General features: G+C 42.4%; 1 protein-coding gene across 4 annotated transcripts; it reads right to left on the minus strand.

Moving 5' to 3' along the window:
* Nucleotides 1-636: 636 nt before the first annotated feature.
* msi1b (musashi RNA binding protein 1b) lies at nucleotides 637-22339 on the minus strand. 4 transcript variants are annotated; one of them, XM_030738423.1, is made up of 15 exons: nucleotides 22097-22339; nucleotides 21756-21796; nucleotides 21117-21198; nucleotides 20900-20984; nucleotides 16292-16333; nucleotides 14876-14968; nucleotides 11584-11632; nucleotides 11037-11119; nucleotides 10840-10957; nucleotides 6155-6235; nucleotides 5320-5376; nucleotides 4858-4917; nucleotides 3572-3726; nucleotides 2405-2450; nucleotides 637-2299 (listed from the first exon to the last, which is right to left on the minus strand). In XM_030738423.1, the coding sequence occupies exons 1-14, from the start codon at nucleotides 22153-22155 to the stop codon at nucleotides 2409-2411; spliced, it is 1047 nt and encodes a 348-aa protein (XP_030594283.1). In that variant the 5' UTR covers nucleotides 22156-22339; the 3' UTR covers nucleotides 637-2299; nucleotides 2405-2408. The 4 variants fall into 4 exon arrangements, with proteins under 4 accessions (XP_030594283.1, XP_030594281.1, XP_030594284.1 ...); XM_030738421.1 differs by having other exon boundaries at nucleotides 637-2304; XM_030738424.1 differs by lacking the exon at nucleotides 5320-5376 and having other exon boundaries at nucleotides 637-2304.
* Between the last annotated feature and the right edge of the window lie 252 nt (nucleotides 22340-22591).

The following is a 22591-nucleotide window of genomic DNA, read 5'->3' on the forward strand; positions in this document are numbered from 1 at the left end:
ATATTATGACCACCTGCCTAATATACTGTTTAATATGTTTCCATGAAAGGTCTACAGCAATGCATAGGTAGGTGGTATGTGTCAAAGGAACATCCATCCACATGAATGGTGGGACCAAAGGTTTCCCAGCAGAACATTGCTCAGAGCATCACACTGCCTCCTCTGGTTTGCCTTCTTCCCATAGTGCATCATGGTAACAGGTGTCCCCCAGGTAAGCAATGCACGTGCACCCAGCCATCCACGTGATGTAAAAGAAAACGTGATGTCCCCTTTTGATAACTACTGACCACTGCAAGCCGGGAACACCCCAGAGGAGCTGCAGTTTTGGAGGTGCTCTGACCCAGTCATCTAACCATCATATTTTGGCCCTTGTCAAATCCTTACGCTGCCCATTTTTTCTGCTTCTAATACATCAACTTTGAGGACAAAATGTTCCCTTGATCCCCAATATATCCCTCCCACTAACAGGTGCCACAATGAAGAGATAATCAGTGTTGTTCATTTCACCTGTCAGTGGTCATGTTTTGCCTGATTGGTGTATGTTGACAATATACACTTGTATTATAATTTCTAAGTTATAAGGTGTTTTGTCCATTTTTTGACCAATAAAGCATTAACTCAAGCAGGACACAAAAGTGGAATGTTTTAAAATAATTTATTAGGAATAAAAGTTAAAAAGTTTTGTTTTCCTCCAAAGGAATAAACATGAGAAAAATTAAAATCAGAAAATGTTACAGTGTTGACAAGATTGTTATTATGCAGTGAAATCAGCATCAGTCTGAAATACCGTGGTAGCCCGCAGCAGAGAGCGCGAGTGTATCAAAATGTAAAAACGTGGTATTTTGTAGATGGGGAGTGCTTTTTACTTATCGTGATCGGCCAGTGCAAAATCCTAGTAAGTATTTTGGTCTAAAAAAAACAGTCACATTGCTATTGTCTGTGACCTCCAGTGGATATGCAGTGATGGATGGCTGTGGGGTCTTATTAGCAAGAGTTAACAAGACCCCACCTTTCTAAAAGGTTCAACCACCCACACTTTTACATAGATGTTAATGTATTAATAATAATTAAAAAAAAAAAAAAGGTCAGATTAAAATTTCACATTTGCAGCAGAGGTACTATCACCCCCGAATAAACATGGCACACTGGAAACCAATGTGAATAAGACCAAATGACGCGCAAACATCAACACAACTTGCAGAGGAAATCAGTCAGAATGCAAACTCTGCATGACTGTTCCTGCACAACAGTCCTTCATTTGCCTTCACAAACAATCATCATGTATTTAAAATCACAGTTAAAACAATATGATAATGTAAGAAAACATGTTTTTCCTCTCCTGACAAGAGTGCCTCCACACCCTCATCGCCAAAAAGTAGTAAGTGTTGCTCCAGGCGCAGCCCCTCGCCTGCTCAACTCAAAGTAAAACTCAGAGGCAGCTTCTGAATGTCATGAGACTCACGTGACGCATCATTTAAACATGCCTGGAGAGAAATACAGTAACAGACAAACTGAAATGTTCTTGACCTTCATGTGAAACTATCAGTCAAGATTGATAAAAGAAGCAATCGTACCATTTCTCCAAAAGACTCCCACCTCCCTGATGCAAATTTTGCAGAACTCTCTCACCCGCTAACCAGCCATATTTACAAAATTTTACAAAATTGTACACCTCATGAAAGCCTAGTATGTAACCGTGACTAATGACTTTTGTCGTTTGACCATGATTAGTAACGAGTCATTGTTAAAAACCTATCAAGATATACACTTTGTGACATATTTGAGAAATAGTATTAATCCCCAATGTTAAAATTCAGTATGAACTAGTGACAAATATACAGCTTTCCAGTACATTTTACATCTCTTGACCTTCAAAACAGCCATCACCTGAAGATTAAACTCCTCCTATCTCAGCGAGATCGGGTGAAAGAGGTCAAAGAAACCAATGAATCACAGCCAAAACAGATCATGAAATAACACAGCCATCACAAAAACATATCAGAAAAAAAAAACACAAAGAAATACAGCATCTGAATGTGTTGCTATTATATGTAGTGATAAACATTTTTGCTCCTTTCGTGAAGTTTTTTGTTTTGTTTTTTTTTTTACTTTTTTTTTTCTCCACCCCCTCAATGCAGAGGAGTTTAGTGTGGTGTCAGTAGGGTCAACTGGATGTAGCTGACACCCGGGCAGGCTGGCTAAAGGTTCAGCCACCACAGCCGGAGACGTTGACTGGACAGAGACAGGCCAGATCAGCTCCAAAGCAGCTTCAACTCCTTCCAGCTCTCAGTCTACAGCTCTGCACTGACACACAAACCGACTGGATTACTCACAGGTTAGACAGCACGCAACACTCTTATTTGTTACACTTTAAAGATGACAGCTAGCAGGAGGACTGACTTACACTTTCAGTGATAGCCGTTAGTGAAGGCCGTGGCAATCAAAGGGCCCTGTGGGAGCAAGCATGCAAGGTTAGGTCTCACTTAATATACTCTTAAAACTAAGCTGATTATTTTTGCTCTCGTGGGCTGAAGGTGATAATCACTGAACTGAAAATACACACACACACACACAAACACACACACAGTTAAATGAGGACCAGAAATACCAAAAATTAGGTGTTTCTGAACCTCTTCTAGTGTTTATGCTTGTGCTGTTTACAAAACAGCAACTCCAAGGAGCTTTAAAGCAACAGACTTTAAAGAAAAGCACAAATTCGCTTTTTTTGTAGAGGCAAATAAGATCAAAACCACTCTTGAGTCTGTCCATTGAACAAGAAGCAATTACCAGGGTTAGCTTAGCACAAAGGCTAAAACCAGAAACTAACATTGCTTTATCAGAGCAACAAGCACTCCTGAATCTCACCAACTACCTTTTTTATTTTTTTATTTTTTTTAATGTGTATTACTGTTTAGTGCCTGGGAGCAGACAAATTGAACTTACACTGAAAGTAAAGCATACACTAAAGTATTTACTGAGGTCAGCAAAGTAGACAGGATCTTTTCCAATATCCTTTCACAGTCCTTGCAAAAACTATAAATGTCCTGCCCTAATTGCTATTGCAAGGACTCTGGGTTTAAGGCACTTTTGCATTGTATAGTTACTTGATTACACTTGGCCTGACTCTGCTCAGGTCAGCTGATTGCTTTGGTGGCATCTGAAACACATTGCCTAAAGGGAAGTTGCAGAGTGTCCTCTGGTGGTCACACTATGCAACCACACAATTCATTTATCAGTTGTTATAAATGCAGATACTGATAGATCAGTCAGGCTCTAGATGCGAGATTTTAGACCCAGAAGCTACGTCCATCTTTTATATACAGTCTGTGTATTTAATGAACAAAAATACTAACAAAATGCAGTGATGTACCAGTGTTAAGTAAGCACTGCAGATATGCTTTTGTTTACATGCTGTAAACTTGCGCCCTCACTTGGAAATTAGTTTAAATGTCACTTTAAAAAAAATTTTTTTACTTGATTAACAGACGAGTTACAGCTGTAGTGACACTAACGATCAGACCCTATTCAAATTGAAAACTCAAATAGATAATAAATGGCAACAGTAACTCACCCCCAAACTATGGCTGAATCCAGTGCTTGGTGCAGGGCTCGCAGCACTGAGGTAACTGCTGACAGCCGACTCCTGACTGGCTGTTCCATAAAGGTCTGCCATCGGACCTGGGCTGCTTGTACCTAAAAATCCAGCTGAACGAGATGGGGTGGAGCCTGAAAATAGAAAATAATGACGTCACAATAAGGGAGACATCCAGATGAAACTATAACTGCTTTAGTGTTAAGGTTAAGAGAGCAGAGGCTAGATTAATGAAGAGAACTTAACACAGATTAAAATGTAAATCTTCTAACCTACAGGGATAGAAAGTAATTTCTCTGATCTGTCATACACTGAATGAGAAAAATCTCATTTTTAGACACACTAGCAGCATGCTTCATTGATTAGCATTAACAATTAATCAAGTGATCCACCACTTTAGTCCACACTGACATTTACAGTTCTGAGTAAAATGTCACAACTGCTGCACAGATTGTTATTTGGAATGAAATCTGGTGAAGGCCTTCGTGCTTTTTTTGGTGCTCTCCTGACTTTTCTATCTCCATCATCTGGTCAAAATACCACTTTCAATGTCCTCAGCTACGCTTATCACCAACTAGAAAATACACTATATTGCCAAAAATATTCACTCGTCTGCCTTTATACATAGATGCATGATTCGTCACTCCAGAGAACACATTTCCACTGTTCTAGAGCTCAGTGGTGGCATGCTTTATACCACTGCATCCAACGCTTTGTGCTTGGTGATGTAAGGCTTGGATGCAGCTGCTCAGCCATGGAAACTCCTTCCACGAAGCTCTCTACACACTGTTCTTGTGCTAATCTGAAGGCCACATGAAGTTTGGAGGTCTGTAGCAACTGACTCTGCAGAAAGTTTGTGACTTCTGTGCACTATATGCCTCAGCCACTCTGATTTTACGTGGTCTACCACTTTGCGGCTGAGTTGCTGTCAATGCCAATTGCTTCCCCTTTGTTATAATACCACTAACAGTTGACTGTGGAATATTTAGTAGTGAGGAAATTTCATGACTGGACTTGTTGCACAGGTGGCATCCTATGATGGTACCACGCTGGAGCTCCTGAGAGCGACCCATTCTTTCACAAATGTTTGTAGAAGCAGTCTGCATGTCTAGGTGCTTGGGTTTATAACCTGTGGCTGTGGAAGTGATTGGAACACCTGAATTAAATTACCTGGATGGGTGAGTAAATACTTTTGGCAATATAGTGTATTAGCAATCAAATTATTAATGATTAGTGTTGTGTGTACTGTCATTTAGTGTTTGTACCTCTTACTACTGCCGCCGCTGCTGCTGCCGCCATTGGTCCATATGCTGTGAGAGGAATGGCTAACAAGGCAGAGAAGAAAAGATCCAGTTTGAGCATTTTGCTTTGGCAGCACAAGACAGGCAAGTGCAGCATAATTTAAGGCATCGCTCCAGTGACCACACAAACATTACAACTGTTAGATGTAAAAGGAAACTAACAACTTCCAGTGAAGAACTGCAGATAATTATAAGGATCCTTTAACTTAAAACAGAGGGTCCAACGAGGTCACCAGAGGAGGCCTTTAAACCAAACATTTACACCTTTCCCCATTGCTGTCAGCAATCCTGCCTTCAGCTAGAAACCAAGGAGGACCAACAAACGCAAACATGCAAACCAAAGACTGATCGTGTGTTGGTGCTATTGTGGTGTGTAGCAGACTGATAACATGCTGCTTGTAAAGTCCAGAGGAGGGACTGACTGACCTGTGAGCTCAGGGGGGTGGGGTGAAGTCAGAAGGGGAGTCCTCTCTAAGTGGAACTCTAAAACAGAAACATCAGAGTGCTGTTGAGACACACCACCACCGCCAGCAAGGACAATACACACACATACACACACAGCCGAGGGGGGGAGGGGGCAAATCACAGGTGTGAGGAAGTACATGCACAGGCTTGGGTGAATGCAAACAGGAATTAAAGGATGGAAAGATGCTTTAAAGTCTAAAAAGTGGAGTTAAATGATACCTGAGACAGCAAAACAATAGACAAGAGTTAAAATTTGGTCATTCAGGCTAATAAAGGTCACAGGATTCATTATTTAGAAGAGAGGCATATTTTCCTTTTTATGGAATAATTTCCCAGATCACTATTACACTGAGGTATAATGTCATGCTTCCACGCACGCACACACACCTGCACGCACACACACACACACACACACACACACACACACGCACGCACGCACTAACACACACAAGCACGCAAGCAAAGCAGATGCAATTCCACTCCCTGATATTTACAAGCAGCCATTTACACTCACTGTGTTTCATATGCTTCTACGGAAACATGTTTGTATTTGTGACAGGGTGTATACTGGCTGTTCAATATGCGACTACTCCAGCAACTGACTCACTGACACAACACTCCACCTCATTAATCAATACTTCCTATGGAACATGCTATATTAGACAGACATTTGTGATGCTGGATAAACATCATCAGTACTAAATAAATGTGACTATACCTTTATTTATTTTTCCAGTTAATAGAATAAAAAAAAAACCCAGGAGGGTATAAGGAGGGGAGAGTGTGGTGTGATTACCAGGAAACTGGTAGGTGTATCCAGGAGTGATGCCAGCATAGCTCCGACTGGTGTAGGTGGCAGTCTGAAAGCCTGGATAACCTGTGGGAAGTAAACTGGTGTTAATACATGGACTGTTGTATACATGGGATGAAGTCTTACACATACAAACACACACAGTGAAACATGGCAAAAATACTTAACATGAAATAGATAAACAGGAATGTATGTGTGTGTGTTGTTTTGCTGCCCCCTAACAGTGAAGCTTTGTACAATCTGTGATATGCAGGTGTGTGATATCCTACACCTGTAATCTGGATTTCTTCATGAGGATGGAGCTGAGCGGATTTCTGTCATTGTCTTTGCTTACACTCTCAGCGGTGTACATTACTCAGAGAATTTCTTTGTAATGCAACCCGATACCTGAAGAATCCACCTCTGGAGAACATTCGGGGGAATAACAATGTTATCCATCATTAACAGCACAGGATAACACAAGTAATGTACCGGTATACATTTTTTAAATTCCCTCTCCCCACACCGTGGTGGCAGATCTCCTTGTCTGCACTGAGTAATTAAAGATATGACACTGAAGAAAGCAGTTCTCAGACTGAACAGCAGGTGGTAGCATCAGCGTGGCAAGTTTAGGGTCCTAACTACTGTCAGTGCAAAACTGAATGCTCTATTGTAAACGATAATGTTCGCAGCAGTGGAAGTGTTAGACCATTTCACTCATTTTTACAACCCAAGGATCTGCTGGAAAAACAGTTGGAAAATGTTAGCTGTACAGGGAGCTGTGCCAGCTACTGAACAAAATAGCTGTGATGAAGTTATGTGATGTTGGCTTGAGTTCCAGTCCAAAAAAACATTTGCTACAAGTGCTACAAATTGGAGGTAAGAGTTTTGAAAGAGGGCTTATTAAAGGGTGCTATTTGGTTGCATAAAGGTAAGTGTATTGTAGGGCATGTTTTGTGAGAAATCAGGTTCTCTCTCTTCCTTAATTACTGTGAATGCTGCAAGCATTCACAGTATTGTTGTTGTATTCTTTATTACTGTGAATGCTGCAAGCAATTAAGGTATCAAAATGTGCAGCTTCTTCAGGAGATTACTGCTATTACTTTTCTGGTTCAAATCTTAAAGCATTGATTTTATATTAATATTTTTCTGAATTTTTTGCCCCATTGAAAATGAATGGGGAAAGTTTAAAAACCTTTCAGGCTTTAAAAGCTAATAACTTCAGCATACCTTAAGCTAGAGAAACCATTTAAACTTTAAAACGCAGCCAAGACTTTCAGCTATTCAGCTATTACTTGGTGTTTTAAAATCTTTTAGGGTTTAAGCACAGTGAGCGTTTAAGTTTAAGGAGGTTTTTCAGGCGTTTCAGAGTTTATAATGGTTGTGTATTGGTTTGCTAGAGTGGGAGCCTGATTAGTAGAGTGGGAGACTTCAAAACTTTCAGGTGGAAAATTTATTTCTAAACTGCCTCTGTGTCCACACTCTTCACTCTACCGCCATGATTTTATGCTCAAAATGTAGAGCTGCTTCTCCACTTTCAAAAAATGTGTCTTTAAACCCTGTCAAATGTACACTTTTTAAACTGTAAGGCTTCAAACACAGAGAGTACCTTCCAACTCCTTCATTAACCTCCATAGTAATTTCAGAGAGCTGATTTTCTCCAAAGCAGAAATGAGCACCTTATTTAAACTGCTCCCACAGCCACACTTTTGAGCCCAGGAAAATAAAAATTACACCACTGTTTAGAGCAGGTCCTTGTGGCGCTCACAGTTCAAAAATGATTTTGATAGGAGCTACGGTTTTTGATTTAGAAGCACTTATTTGACTGGTGCGCCGAGTCAAATTTGGCCAGAGTGCATGCACCTCAGCAGGTAAGCAGTGCACCTGGCAGGTGTTTTCAATTGGCGCATTTGCAAGCATTCAGTTTGGGAGAGCTCTCCAATATGTATGCTTGCAAACCTCACTGCTTGTGTGAGGCTCCTGTTGGCTCAGTGGTAGAAACGGGGACCATGAATGTAAAAGAAGCAGAGAGAGCAGGTTCAAGTCCCACTTTACCCCAAACTTGAAAGATTGTCCATTGAGTTCTGAACTTTAAATCTTTTCATATTCAATGATATTATACTGATTATTTCCACAGTTTTCATGTTTAGGACAAAGTTTCAGTGTGTGTTTATTTTTTCAAGCCCTTTTTGACTCTTTAAAACTTTTTATATTAACACTTTAGCAAATTTCAGCTGAACAAGAAAGTAATCTTGTTGCTTTGATTTGCTGTGACTGCACTCACTCTAGTGGTTAACCACAGAAGCAACAGCTTTAATAACATGTCAGAATAGCATGCTCAGTAAAAATGGCCCAAGGTCATCAGCTGCCATAGCCATCTCACTCATGGTGGCCCATTTTACCCATTTCAATGTCTTTTATGGTTTTTCTTCAGCTGCTGTTAAAATTTCTTCAGGCTGTTGTTCTGCCCTTTAAGCAAATCGAGTTTAATTTAGCTACTTTCTTGACAATTTCAGCTGTTTTGCATTTAAAATTCATTTTCAGCATTTGTCAGCTTCTCTAACTCTTTTAGCCAATCAGAATTCAGCTCTGAAGCATTTCCTGGCATTTCAGCTCCAATCATTTATCTACAAGCATTCAGCTTGGGAGAGCTCTCCAATATGTATGCATGCAAACCTCACTGCTTGTATGAGACTCCTGTTGGCTCAGTGGTAGAACCACTGGACCATGAATGCAGAGAGAGCAGGTTCAAGTCCCACTTTACCCTAAACTTAAAAGATTTTCCATTGTGTTTTGAACTTTAAATCTCTTCATATTCAATGATATTAAACTCATTCTTTCCACAGTTTTCTGCACCTTTTTTCTCCTTCATGTTTAGGACAAAGTTTCAGTGTGTGTTTAGTTCTTCAAGCTATTTTTTACCATTTAAAAGCTTTTATATTAACACTTTAGCAAATTTCAGCTGAACAAGAAAAAAAATCTTGTAGCTTTAATTTGCTGTAACTGCACTCACTCTAGTGGCTAACCAGAGAAGCAGCAGATTTAATGACACAATGTCAGAACAGTATGAACAGGAAAAATGGCAAGAGGTCATCAGCTGCCATAGCCACTTCAGTCATGGTGGCCCATTATCAGCCACACTGAATAACAACATATTGACATCACATTGACATCACAAACCAACAATCACAGTCAAAACCAACAAAACATCACTGAATAACTGATAAACACCAATAACTAAAACTACCAAACATCAGCATAAACACTCCCATAAGTCCCTGCTTCTGGGGCTCCTCCCATTGGCTGCCACAACAGCAGATTCATTCTGTCCACAATTTTCTGCACTTTCATTCTCCTTCATGTTTAGGAGAATCATTCATTGTATTTTAACATTTTCAACAACATTCCCAAATATTTCAGGAATGACAGCAATTCAGCTGAAAGCCTTCAGTTGCAAGACATTAAACTACAGTACTAAACTTGGATTTAACTTCTCAATATGTTTTACGGTTTTCCTTCAACTCCAGTTTAAATTTCTTCAGGCTGATTCTTGGCATTCAATACGTGTCAAATTCATGAACTACAATTAAAGACCTTGTAGCTTCTGGCAATTCATGTGATCACCTCCTGGTAACAGAGAAAAGCTGCATTTAATTTAGACAAAGTGGGAACACCTTAAACATGAAAAATGGACCATCATCATCTCCTGCCATAACCACTTGAGTCATGGTGGTGCCCTTTCAATATCTTTGATGGTTTTTGTTCAGCTGTAGTTTAAATGTCTCCAGGCATTTATCATTTTTTTATCTTTCACATCTCTTTATATTGAGTGGCAATTAAACAAACTTGAGTTTAAGAAGAAAGAGATCTTCTAACTCTTTGCCAACCCTGTGCTCACCTACTGGTTGCACATAGGAATTGCACTTAAGTTACACAAACTTAAACAGGAAAAATGGCCCAAGGTCATCAGCTGCCATAGCCATTTCACTCACGGTGGCCCATTTTACCCATTTCAATGTCTTTTATGGTTTTTCTTCAGCTGCTGTTAAAATTTCTTCAGGCTGTTTTTCTGCCCTTTAAGCAAATCGAATTTAATTTAGTTACTTTCTTGACAATTTTAGCTGTTTTGCATTTAAAATTCATTTGCAGCATTTGTCAGCTGCTTTAACTCTTTCAGCCAATCAGAATTCAGCTCTGAAGCATTTCCTGGCATTTCAGCTCCAATCATTCGGCAAATAAAGTTTCAGCTGTTTGAAGCATTTCTTGGAATTTCAGCTGCAATCTTTCAGCATGCAGCATTCACAGTGCATTTTCTTCAGCAAATGCTTTTTCTAGTTTTTCCCTTGGGATTCTCTAAACTGTATAGAAGTGCCAGCTATATTTTTATTAACTAGAAAAATACAGACATGATTGAAACACTATATTTGAAAAGTTTAATTTGAGCTACTGGCAAGCACAACTTTTTTTTTTTTTTTTTTTTTTTAAATCACTTCTAGTTCTGAGTTCTTGACAATCAAAGCTACTCGGTGGAGAATTACAAGCTGGAGCGAGCGGCCGACTTCAATGGTCAGCCTTCTCCCCACGAAGCACGATGTGACCTTTGAGGAAGCTGGGCCTTTAATGCAGGAGCAGTTATTGTTAGGTTCATGTGTACCACCACATCCTTCCTGTCCTGATCGATACCAACTTACCCAGCATACCAATGCCCAGCATGAAGGCGTCCATCCCATACGGCATCACCCGAGAGCGCCCCCTGGCAGAGCCAGTGGGGGACATCACCTCCTTTGGCTGCGCTTTCTTGCACTCCACCTGTTTTCCAGATGAGAGACAAATGAGCGCACCTCATTTCTACGTGGCTGATACGAGAGTGGCAAATCGAGCATCTTACCATTTTGTTGTTGATCTCGTGGAAGTGGATCTCGCACACTTTCTCCACCACATCTTCATTCTCAAACGTTACAAAGCCGAATCCTGTCAAGCACAGGGCAAGTTTGTGAGTTAAAAAATAAAATATCACACAATCTGTTGGAACTAGACAATAGGCCTTTCTGTACAGTAGTACAGCTAATAGTCTGGAGTAATTAGTGCTGTAATAGCCGCTTAACACATTTGCCCCCTCCCCCCTTCTTTCAATGCTCCTTTTCTGCACTCATCCTTCCTTCCCTCCCTTCCTGGCCAGAAGGCCCGGCAAAGCTGGTAGGCTGTCATAATCGATCAATCCCAGGGTGGGGAGGAGGTGCTTAAGGAGGTTTTATCCTGATCCCGATTAAGGGACTGGCTAATTAGACTAGCCCCGTTCGTCTCCTTCCAGCTCAGCCCACAGGAAGAAGGACGATGGGGGGGATGGAGAGGGATCAATAGACAACCAGGAAGGACAGGGGAAGAGAAAAAAAAATGAGGAAGAGTAGGAGAGGAAAGGCAGGGTCACCTCTCACCTCTGTGTCTGTTGGTGGTCTTGTCGAACATGAGCATGGCATCGTCGACCTGAGGGGTGACAAACAACAGTTTTTTTTTTTTTTTTTACTCAGAGCTCTCCCTCTTTCTCTCTCTCACCACGCGGCATATTGCCTGACCTCAGCCCTTCTCAAGTTCTGCAGGGAGGCTCAGCAACAGATGGACAGAAAGCAGGGGGGGTTGAGGGCTGGGGAAGAGCGACAGGTTACAAAGAGGAGGCCACGGGGGCAAAGACAGGAAAACATGTTGAAAAACTCCATAACAAGCTCACGTACATAATGGGCGATAGAAAAAGTTGGAAGTTGTGCTTGCTCCTTCTCACAGAGAGAGCCCATAATCTGCCCCCTCTCCCCCCCTCCAAAGTCTGACATACCCATGGCAACTGTACAAAAAGTCCTTATAAAAAGAGAAGAAAAAAAAGAAAGCTCAAGCCCAACATCAAATATGCTTTATGAATGGTGGGAGAGTGCCAATGAGACAAAGAGGAAAGAGAGAAACACTGGCACACACACACACACACACACACACACACACACACACACACACACACACACACACACACACACACACAAAAGTAGCTAGTCACAAGCAGAAAGGTGAATTCATCAGGCAGGTGGCGACTCGATGAGAGGGGAGAGCTGATAGTGAGAGGAATAGCGACAGGTGGAGATGTGGTGAACAAGAGTACAGAGAGTCCTGTAAGAGGGAGAAAGGAAAAAAGAGTGGGTCAAAGTGGAAAGGGAGGAAAAAGAAGAGACAAAGGGAGAGGGAGAACAAAGAGGCCTGGAGGCTTTGTTTGTTGGCACAGTCAGCCATAATTCCTCCTCCTCTTCTCCCTTTGACCTCTCCCTCTGGCCCGGCCTCCCTTTATAGAGCAAAGACACAGGTGTCTATTCCACACACACACACACACACACACACACACACACACACACACACACACACACACACACACACACACACACACACACACACTTTCTTTTGTCAAAGTTGACCTACTCTTTAGCTCAGTCTCTGCTTTTATTTCTCTGCCTCTCTTCTGACATGTTTATACTTCAGAGGTCCACAAAAACATTTGGTAAATAAATCCATGCTCTCGGTCTATAATAAGTTTGCTGGAGACGGTCCATAGAGTAATTCATCACAGTGACATTGGAGTGTCAGCCCTTGCCCAGCGTCTGTGTGTGTGTGTGTGAGTGTGTGTGAGTGTGTGTGTGTGTGTGAGTAAGTGAGTGAGTGAGTGAGAGAGAGAGACAGAGGGAGAGAAAGGGAGAACCCACAAGGGCAATTTGCCTACAGAAAGGTCAAAGGTGAGTGAGGAGTGTCAGTGTGCCTCTCAAGTCACTGCGTACTTCCAGCCTGACATTTACTCATTGCCTGCAACTCTGCATCTGTGCAAAAACAGCTTTTATTCTGGACACCAGCAGGAGACACGGCCCAAATTATTACAGTTTACAATCAACAGTCAAGCAGAGAAAGGGTCAACATGCAGATTCGTGCAAGAGATCGATGATCAGACTAAAAACAAACAGAAACCGGACATGAGTTCAAACCGCACACGTCACCCTTGGGGATGCTATAAAAAGCTCAAAACAATATTTAACGGCACAAACAGAATTAATTGCACAATATTTCAAACACTGAACATTTTCACAGAGTACTGCCAAACAATATTCCCTCTCATCCTTTTTTTTTTTTTTACCCACCTCTCATCTTCCCTGTTATCCCCTGCCCATCCCTCTCCGCACTCCTTTGTCCTCACCAGGACGGGACACAAAAGGTCCAGTGAGGCAGTCTAATCAGGAACTTCCATGGATGGCTGGAGCCTACATTTCACCGTCCATCCCTGGATATATCTCTCGGCAAAAATTCATCTAGACGTTATGATTGAGGAGGGAGCAACTGAGGAACTCGAGGCCAAATCTTTTGGCACTGGAAATGAAGCGGCGCATGGTCAGAAATGCAGCACCTCTGACTGAGTCTTTGTATCTTTGTCTTTAAAACATTTTAAGGGCTTGAAGTGCGGACTGAAATTTTTGTTTGTTTGTTTTATTTTGCACAGGACCCCCAAAAGTGAAACAGAATTTAAACCACACAAATCAGTGGAGGTCAGTTTCACATCTGAAGACACATTGAATTGTGAATAATCCAGAAATGACCAGTATGCAGATAACTTCAGAACAAACTAACAAAATATTTACCTAGCTTTGTATAGAGGCATAATAGTCCTCTACACCCCCCCCCCCCCCCCCCCCCCACACACACACACCCCAAACACACCATTTTGACCCAGTTCCCTCTCTTACCCCTCTGCAAACCTCTCCCAGCAAGGCCCTCCCTCCCTTGACGATGCCTTTGTCAGCCCACCATCTATTTTTCAGCCCCCACGCCTTTCAGAATCTCCCAAAAATATAGCTTAAAAACTTCCAAATTTTAAGGGGAGAAACATTTTAAAAACACCAACGTAGGAAGCTGAAGGATGAGTTTGTAAGCTCTCTTTTTTTTTTAAGAAAGAGTCAACTTGTATTTATAGTTCCCAAACTCCTGAGTTGACCCCCACCCAACACACTTATGCTAACGCCACCTCATCCCTCCTCCCGCAGAACAAAACCCCCTTACCCGCAGAATTACTTGGGGACAATGGGCAAGCCGGGTCACCACGGTAACGGGCCAGGAGGGGGTTGTGGGTAGGAGCAGCTGTTACATCAGATTAATTCAGATTCTAATAATCCCTCCTCCTTCCTCACCATCACCACACACTCACTACAAAACTTTTCTCTCCCCCCACACACACACACCCACCCACACATACACCCCACCATCCCCTCCTCTCTCTCTGCTCCATCTTCTAGTCCCCCCTAAACTTCGCCTGCTGCTCCCAGAGCCTCCTAGCCTCGTTATTTTTCCTGCTCTCCTCAAGCCCTTTTTTCTCGCCCTCCTCCTCCGCCTCCCGCTCCCCCCCCCTCCTCCTCCCCCTCCTATTCCTCGCAGTAACTCCTTCACTTCCAGACAGTCGCTCGATTCAAAGTGAAGTTTTTCTCCGAGAATCTGCTGTGAATCTGAACCTGCAGAGCTGGTGGGATGTGGTGCTATGAGTTTCTGAGCTGTTGATTTGTTTCTGCACTGACAAACTTATACAAGGCCATAAGAACTGGCACCCTTACTTTAATTCTGAGCTGCGCTGACACTTCTTTACAGTTTGCAGTCATCTTTACAGTTCTCCTACAAACAGGCAGCACAGCAACTTCCACACTCTCTTAAAATGCCATTCACCTTCCCAAATTGGTCGAAGTACTGCTTGACGTCTTCGATAGTTGTGTTCACCGACAGGCCTCCCACAAAGATTTTCTTGGTTCGAGTGACCAGCTGGACAAAAGAAGAAGAGGCACCGATGAACCAGCTTAATTAGAAATACACGAACATGGAATTCAGTCAGGTACAATTATATCGTACTTGGTAACACATCAGATATAAATTTACACTGTTACATAACTTATCATTAGCTCTCAATACATTTAAATAAAAAAAAAATAGAAGGTCAGTAGTTTGTATCCCTAATATTAAACCATAATCATGTCTAAAAATGGCAGATTGCTTCATTCCCTTTAGGGAACACTGCATCATGAAGTCATGAGGTGTAATGGTAAAGTTAGAATCCATATTTTTTTAAGTGAAAAATAATTTTTTTTTTAATTAGGTATACAATAGCAACTGCTACCAAGTTTTACAAGAGCACATGCCACATGTGAACTAACTGCAATCATGCCAAGCAAGAATACACACTGTTTGCACAAGTAAAGGCTGTGAATGAGTTTGATGTCCTCGAGGTGTGAAGCACTTTTTCCAAGATGCATTTAAAAATAAATTAAAATCTTTTCTTTTTTTTTTTTTTTTTAAACAATGTGCAGGCTAATGATTCTGCTTCTTGCATGTTATTCGCTGACCAGCAATTCACAAAATCTTTTAATAAAAAGCAGGACTTCCTGAATTCCTCCAATCATGTGCGCAGGAAACATCAGACACCTGTTATTATTTATTTGGGCTTTTTTTGCACTTCCTCACAGCCCTCTCTTATTTTGCCTGATGTCAGTGAGTAAAGTAACTGACAAATGTCACGCTTTTTCCTAAAGTAAACCAGCAAATATACAGAGTTGAAATACTGGAATGAGCAAATATTGGGGTATTTTTGTTTGTTTGTTTGTTTGTATAAAAAAAAAAAAAAGAGCTTAAATCAGTGCACCAATAAATTGTGCAATTTGCAGGAGCCACGATATGGAAAACTGCAATTCCAGCTATACATGTTTGATTTGTCAAAATGATCTTGTGTATAAACTCAAAGCAGAGCTACAAACTGTATCATATGCAAACAGAACACATTTTTTATTAATTATTATAAGGCTCTGCATGGCTCTACTTTTACTCAACACAGCATTTCTTCATGCCATTTACCTTGCCGAGCCATTTCCCCACTTTCCTCACGTGTTATTGTTGTTGTTAATGTGAAAGCCGAAGTTACCCTGATCAGAAAAGACCTTACTTAATTTTTGGGTTTTTGTTAACCTGCACTCACATAAGCAGTCAGTGAGCTCAGCAGTGCTCATGTTCGTCAGGTTATGAGGCACTGGCTCAGATAAGCGACAGAAAACACTCACACACAATGTACAAGCACGAGGAGATTGCTAAACTCACCTTGGGCTGAGCTCTGCGAGGGAATGCGACCTTTGGATCGATCTAAAAGAAAGGATACAGAGAGAGAAGACCGGTTAGTGATGCGCTGCTATAACCTGCCGCCTTCCCTTGGTTTATTAAGATATCAAACCCTCATCTTTCATTCTTTAACAACTCAGCGATGAAGGTATAACACATCCAGATTATCCTCTATCCAGCACACATATTCACTAATATTTCAAAGCACTGATGTCTAAGAAACTTTTTTTTCTTTTATTATTAAAGGTGCATCATACTTGGGCCTCGCTGTATCGGAAAGCATGACGAAACCATTTATAACTGCGGCAGGAAAATCCACAGATTTTTCTTCAGACCAGCATCTGAATACAGACTTTGGCTACTCAAGTCTGAGCCTGCTAGGTATACAAGTGTGTATATAAGTGTTTTCTAGTGATGTCAGTGTGTGAATGTGTACAACCATTGATGGAGTAGTTGCTGTTTATTAATGAATTATTTGGCCACACCTCCAGCACTATCATGTTTATAATGATCCGTACCAGACTAAAGCAGAAACCAGCAGAAACTTACAAATTTTTGTATTATTTTCTATGAACCAATCATTTCAGAAGTAGTTATAAAACAAGGGGAAAACCACGCCTAACAAGAGCAACTGAATCTAAGTGAGTGCATGCTCTACATTCTTCTTCTTAAGCCACACATGATCAGTATGTGTGCAGCGTGTATTAGGGTTTGCTTCTAGTCCATAGTTTGCTGGGTTTTTTTTTTTTTTATTTTGCATGGATTTGCCTGTGTGGTGCAGGCACGTGCACCTTTGGTTTGCTCTAATGTGCAAATGACCGTGCATGCTTTTGTGTGTGTGTGTGTGTGTGTGTGTGTGTGTGTGTGTGTGTGTGTGTGTGTGTGTGTGTGTGTGTGTGTGTGTGTGTGTGTGTGTGTATTTGTGTGCGCGTGCAGGTGGAATGCCTGGGAATGTCCAACGAACCCCTAGCCTCTCTCGTCACCACCATGTGACATGTGATCTCCTGGAATCTCACACGGACACCACAATCACAAACACACCTCACCTCGGTGAGGCGGGTCGGAGATGGAGGTCAAGTGTGTCAGAAAGACAGCGAGAGAAACGAGGAAAGAGAAAGAAGACGGAGACTAGAGCTGTCAATCACACCACGCTGACGGCTGATTCACTCATTTTTTGTTGTTGTTGCGGTTTGTTTTTGCCAGCTTATGACGAAGTGATGACAACAATAGGGACTATTCAACCTGTATGCTTTTAGGTGACCTGGATCATCTGCCCTGCAGTTCCTCACGTTTATTTCCAGGGAGAAAAAAAAAAAAAGACAAGATTGACTTTTCTTAGCTAAATAACTCTTTTCATATCAATACAACATAAAAAAAAAAAAAAAACAACAACAACAAAAACAAAACCACTAAACTGATGTGGACTAACCCACTGAATGTCACCAAGGTTAAGATTGGAGAGAGAACCAAACCATACCCATGAGGATGCAATCATAGACAGACTGTAAAAATTGGAATTTGAGACCTCTATATTAGTCTATACGGTCTAATAGAGCTAGAGAACAACTAGACTACGCCACACTGTACTGCCATTACACTAACAGATGGTGAGACAGTACAGTGCTAAGATTAGTCCGTAACCATGAGAGGGTAGAGTTGAACTACAGTAGAGAGCTAGAGCCTCTATGGTAAACCACGTACGTTTACCAAAGTTTTCTAATGAGAGTCGACATCACCAACGCAAGTTTCTGTCTCTCTTTTTTTTTCCACTTTCATTCTAGAGAGCAGAGTGAGAAGACTATAGGCTAACACTGGAGGATCAGATGCAGAGTCTACTGTTTAGTTTCTATGGTGGCTAGACTACTCTGATAGTCACCTCCGGTCACCAACCCTCCTGATGTCCAAAACTCCTGTGTACATTCAAACAAACAAGACACACACACACAAACACAAACATACAAAATCAAACACATGGCAGCACACAGCACATCCGTGGGGAGGAAATTGTGAACATTAAGCACATGAAGTGGCCGGTGTTATTGGACCCCCACCCAGATTTTTGTGTTAAAAACAAACAAAAAAAAAAAAAACCAAAGAACAAAAACATATGAGACAGAAATATCATGAAGACTTTCTCCTACATAAAAAGACATGTGAAGCCTCAGAGGTGTTGTTTAGAGAAAAGTCCAACCTCGCCAGACTCTGCAAGGTAAGAGGAAGAAGCTGAACCTAATTCCAAGAGAGGTTTATGAAATCAGGGTAATCCCCTTTGACCAGCTACATCCCAGCTACGCAACAGTTGGCTGAGTGTGCTGCCTGTCACAGCCTGAGCTGGGAACACACTTAACGCAACATGCCGATTGGGCAGCACTCAACATCTCAGAGGAACAACTCAAGCTTGTTGACTCCAATCCTATTAGGAGAGCCATAGTAATCACAGACGGGGTTATCCTGCCCCCCACCTCCGTCTTTCCACTCAGCTCAGTATGGAAATGGTTAAGGGGGGGGGGTCACAAATATCCCTAGTGCAACTCCATAAAGAGCTGTGTGACTTTGTTAAAGTCTCCATGGTGCACCTTGGAGCTGCAGCTGAATGAACACGTCGTCCCACAAAGGTGCCGTTTGCATCGGCCGTCACCAACTTTACAGATAGCAGGAAGCTGGGAGGACACCCAGAGGGGCGACTAGCAGAGCAGCGGTTACATAAATCACAGTAAAGCCTGCCTTAGCACACTGGTCAAAACCGGACCGCATCTGTCCTTCAAACACAATAAGTACCAATAAATTCCTGTGCAGCACTGTATTCGCTCTTCAGCTTCACGGCTGTGCAAAGCTGTATTAATTCCAGTGCTGGAGCAGTTCAGTCGGTCACAGCATGGCACATTCTTTCTGTTGCCACTGGAGAACTTTTCTCTCTCCCCTCTCTAACAGGATAACCTGTCTGCATGAGAGAGGGGAGAAGGGGGCAGGGTGAGCAGTGGTCTAAAAGGCCTACTCTACTCACCATCCAACCCCTGTGGCTGATCACTGAGCCCTCTCCACACCAAACACACACACACACTGAGGCCACAGCCCCCCCCCCACACTCAGCAAAACGCCACCGACACACCCCAAGTGCCAGCCACAAGGGGCCCTTCCACGGCCTGCAAGGCTGCACTGATGCACAAGCCAAGACGAAAAAGTCAAATTAAAGAGAAGGAATCATCATCAGTGGAGCCTGCAATGAATTAACTTAATAAGTTGTTTATCTAGAGGATAAACTGTCAGTATCATGACCTCCTCTCTTTGCGCCTGTGAAGGTTTGTGCAGTCTTGATTTCTGGTATCCAAGAAATGATTGTAAATGTTGTGCATTGTTATCTTCTTTCTTTTGTGACAGAGCCATTCTTCAACTGTGAAGAAGGGGGGGGGGGGGGGGGGGGGGGGTCACTATGGAAACAAACCCCATGGTGAGTTAGTGGCGTCCAACCATGATGGCGCTACTTGTCATAGCTGTCGTGCCTGCAAGTGACACTATAGCAGTCGGGCACTTGGGGAAACCAGCGAATTACAAAAAGCTAAATTCGGCTTAACTTCTGTATCAAACATCCCCCCCCCCCTTTGTCAATTCTGAAGTCATAATAACAGAAATTTCTTATTTCTGCAACCTTCTACAGTGAGCAACCTTGTGTTTCCATCTTCTTCTTCTTCTCCATTTGCTTCTACACCACCTCCACTTATCTCCCAGAGAAGGTGCATCATTCAGAGCACAAAAGAGGTGAAAGAAGAAATAGGCTTCCCTCATTTCAATACAGTCACTAACCCGCAGCCATTACCACTCCCACTGAGGAGAGAGGCGGGGGCAGTGGTCCCTATGGCGACCAACGAGCCACATTGTTCCCAGGCCGGCCCACATTCATTACTGACAAAGACACACACACTCACAGTCTCTCACACACACGCACACACACACGCTCACACTCTACAACACAGGCGATTAATACATTTTAAGTTAGAATTCACACAGGTGAAAAAAGGCCCAAATGTACAACTTTCTCAAGGCTACATTCAGTTTTCTGAGATCAACAGGAAGCTCACAGGAGTCTGATTGTTGCTGCATTCACACCTTGATGGTTTCAGGTTGCATTTTCTCGTTCCATTGAGAAAGTTTTTTTTGGGGTCAATTTGACCCCTTGGGGGCAGGAAGAAAAAAAAAGAAGAAGAAGAAAAAAAAAAAAAAGCAGAAAGGAAAGTCTTGCTTTCCTCTTCCTAGAGGCCAAATCAAAGATTGGCAGTGAATTCAACCCTGTCCAGTCCCCCCTTGTTTCTATGGAAATTGACACTGGGTAACATTTTGCCTGTTTGTCTGGAGAGAGAGGAGAGAAAGAGCACTTTCGCCCATGTGTCTCTACTGATGTCTTTGAGATAAATGTGCTCACATGTAAGGTGTGGCAGCGGACAGACGCGAACAACATCAACACAGTGGAACGATAGTAAACACACTAAAAATGCAGCAATGTTACACCTCTCTAGCGGATTATTGGAAAATCCACTAATCAAACACTGAGCAATGGGATTAGCCGGTGGTGGGAAGTAAATACAGAGAACTCACTGTTTTTGAGTCCAACTCGTGCCTGGTTTGAGCCAAAACTTTATCCACGCCAGCCTGATCGACAAAGGTGACAAATCCGAACCCTCTGCGGACATCGGGGAGGGGGTGATGGGGGAGGGAGGGAGGCATTACTGACACATGTTGATATGATACATTATGAGGAGCAAGGAATCACAGAGATCAGATAAACTTTCAGCTCCGGCAAGAGCTCCCTCACCTCGAGCGCTTAGTAACCGGATCTCGCATCACCATGCACTCCTTCACTTCACCATACTTGCAAAAGTACTCCTTTAGACCCTCTGGGAATCAAAACAAGGAGGAAAGAAGACACAATCATACATGAATCAAGAGGTCAACAAGCAATAAGAACTTTCTGATAAAAAGTTAGATTAAAAAAAAAAGAGGGGGGGGGGATAATAAGAGAGCCTCCCTGCTGAGATTTCTTTCATCAAACTTTTTACATTTTAAGATTAAAAGTGTCAAAGCATAAAATAAGCAATGAACAGGTGTCAAAAACAATCAAATTACAAAATTTCCAATCTAAATCATTTATCTTTCCTCCACCCCCCCTCTAATGAGGGGGGGGGGTGGAGGAAAAACAAAAAAAACAAAAACTTATTTATTCTATGGCAGATCTGAATGGGGGCAGTCATTCCGGAGCATGTTTGCCATTTAAAACTCAAAAAAAAAAAAAGAAATGAAAAACCAATTTCAATTCATCTTAACAGAAACTACAACACATGCAGCTTTTCCAATAAGTTTCGTTTGGTTCCGTCTGATCCATGCCAGGATTTTTAACGACATGGTGGCATTTCAGCAGAGCTAGTGGTGGAAAAAAAAAAAAAAAAAGATTTACCTTGCGTTGTTTGCCAGCTGAGTCCACCTATGAACATTTTGCTGCGGAAAAAGAGAGAAAAGATTTATAATTAGGTCACAAAGTCAGTTTTTTTCCTCCCGTGAGATGAATGCGGTTACTCAGAAATGACAAAGTTGAGGCTTTAAAAGTGTAAACTTAGAGCCTTTTTGTTTGTTTGTTTGTTTTTAAGGCAGATTTTCAGGGAGTATCAGCTCTGATTTTACGTGAGGGCTGCGGAGGTGTGTGGGAGTCCTCTCGCTAAATAGCAGGTCTGTTTCTGAGGTGCGTGTGGGAGCAGAGGTGCGAAAGAAAGTTTAAAAAACAAAGTTTTTTTCCATTACCAGGGGTCATGCGGGGAGTCCGCGGCGGACAGGCTGCTCTGGCTCCCTTCCGTCTCCATTCCGTGTCCTCGCCGTGTGTGACTGAGTGCTGTATGTGTGTGTATCCGGGCCGAGCCGTGCGGGAAAACAGGCGGAGAGTGAGTGAGAGGAGCTGGGCGGGTTTGGCCCGGGGTGACAGAGAGGGGAGCGGGCCAGATGCAGGCTGGGACAGACTCCTCCTCCCCCTCCAGTCAGTCCCCGTTGCCGTCTCTCTCTCGCTCTCTCTCTCTCTTTCATCCCACCACCGAGACACGCGGCTCCGGCGTCAAATCCGTTGCCGCCAACACGGCCGCTTCCGATGCTGCCTGTCAAAATAAAAGCCCGGCCTTTTGGAGAGAATCATGGACGTGCATTGTCAGCTCTACAGGTTTCAGAGAGAAATGTGTTTCGATATCAAAAACCTAAATACAATAAACGATCGACTGAAATCCACGTGCACGAATACCAAATATGCGT

The sequence above is a fragment of the Archocentrus centrarchus genome, chromosome 9 (assembly GCF_007364275.1).
Source record: "Archocentrus centrarchus isolate MPI-CPG fArcCen1 chromosome 9, fArcCen1, whole genome shotgun sequence".
Taxonomy (NCBI): Eukaryota; Metazoa; Chordata; class Actinopteri; order Cichliformes; family Cichlidae; genus Archocentrus; species Archocentrus centrarchus.

Bases quoted from the DNA above. Each gene is read 5' to 3' on its own strand.
- msi1b (XM_030738423.1), bottom strand. From the start codon at position 22,155: ATGGAGACGGAAGGGAGCCAGAGCAGCCTGTCCGCCGCGGACTCCCCG. The intron at 21,797-22,096 runs GTAATGGAAAAA...CTTTTTCCGCAG, and splicing joins GACTCCCCGCATGACCCCTG to CAAAATGTTCATAGGTGGAC. The intron at 4,918-5,319 runs GTCAGTCAGTCC...CTGCCTTGTTAG, and splicing joins CCACCCCCCTGAGCTCACAG to CCATTCCTCTCACAGCATAT.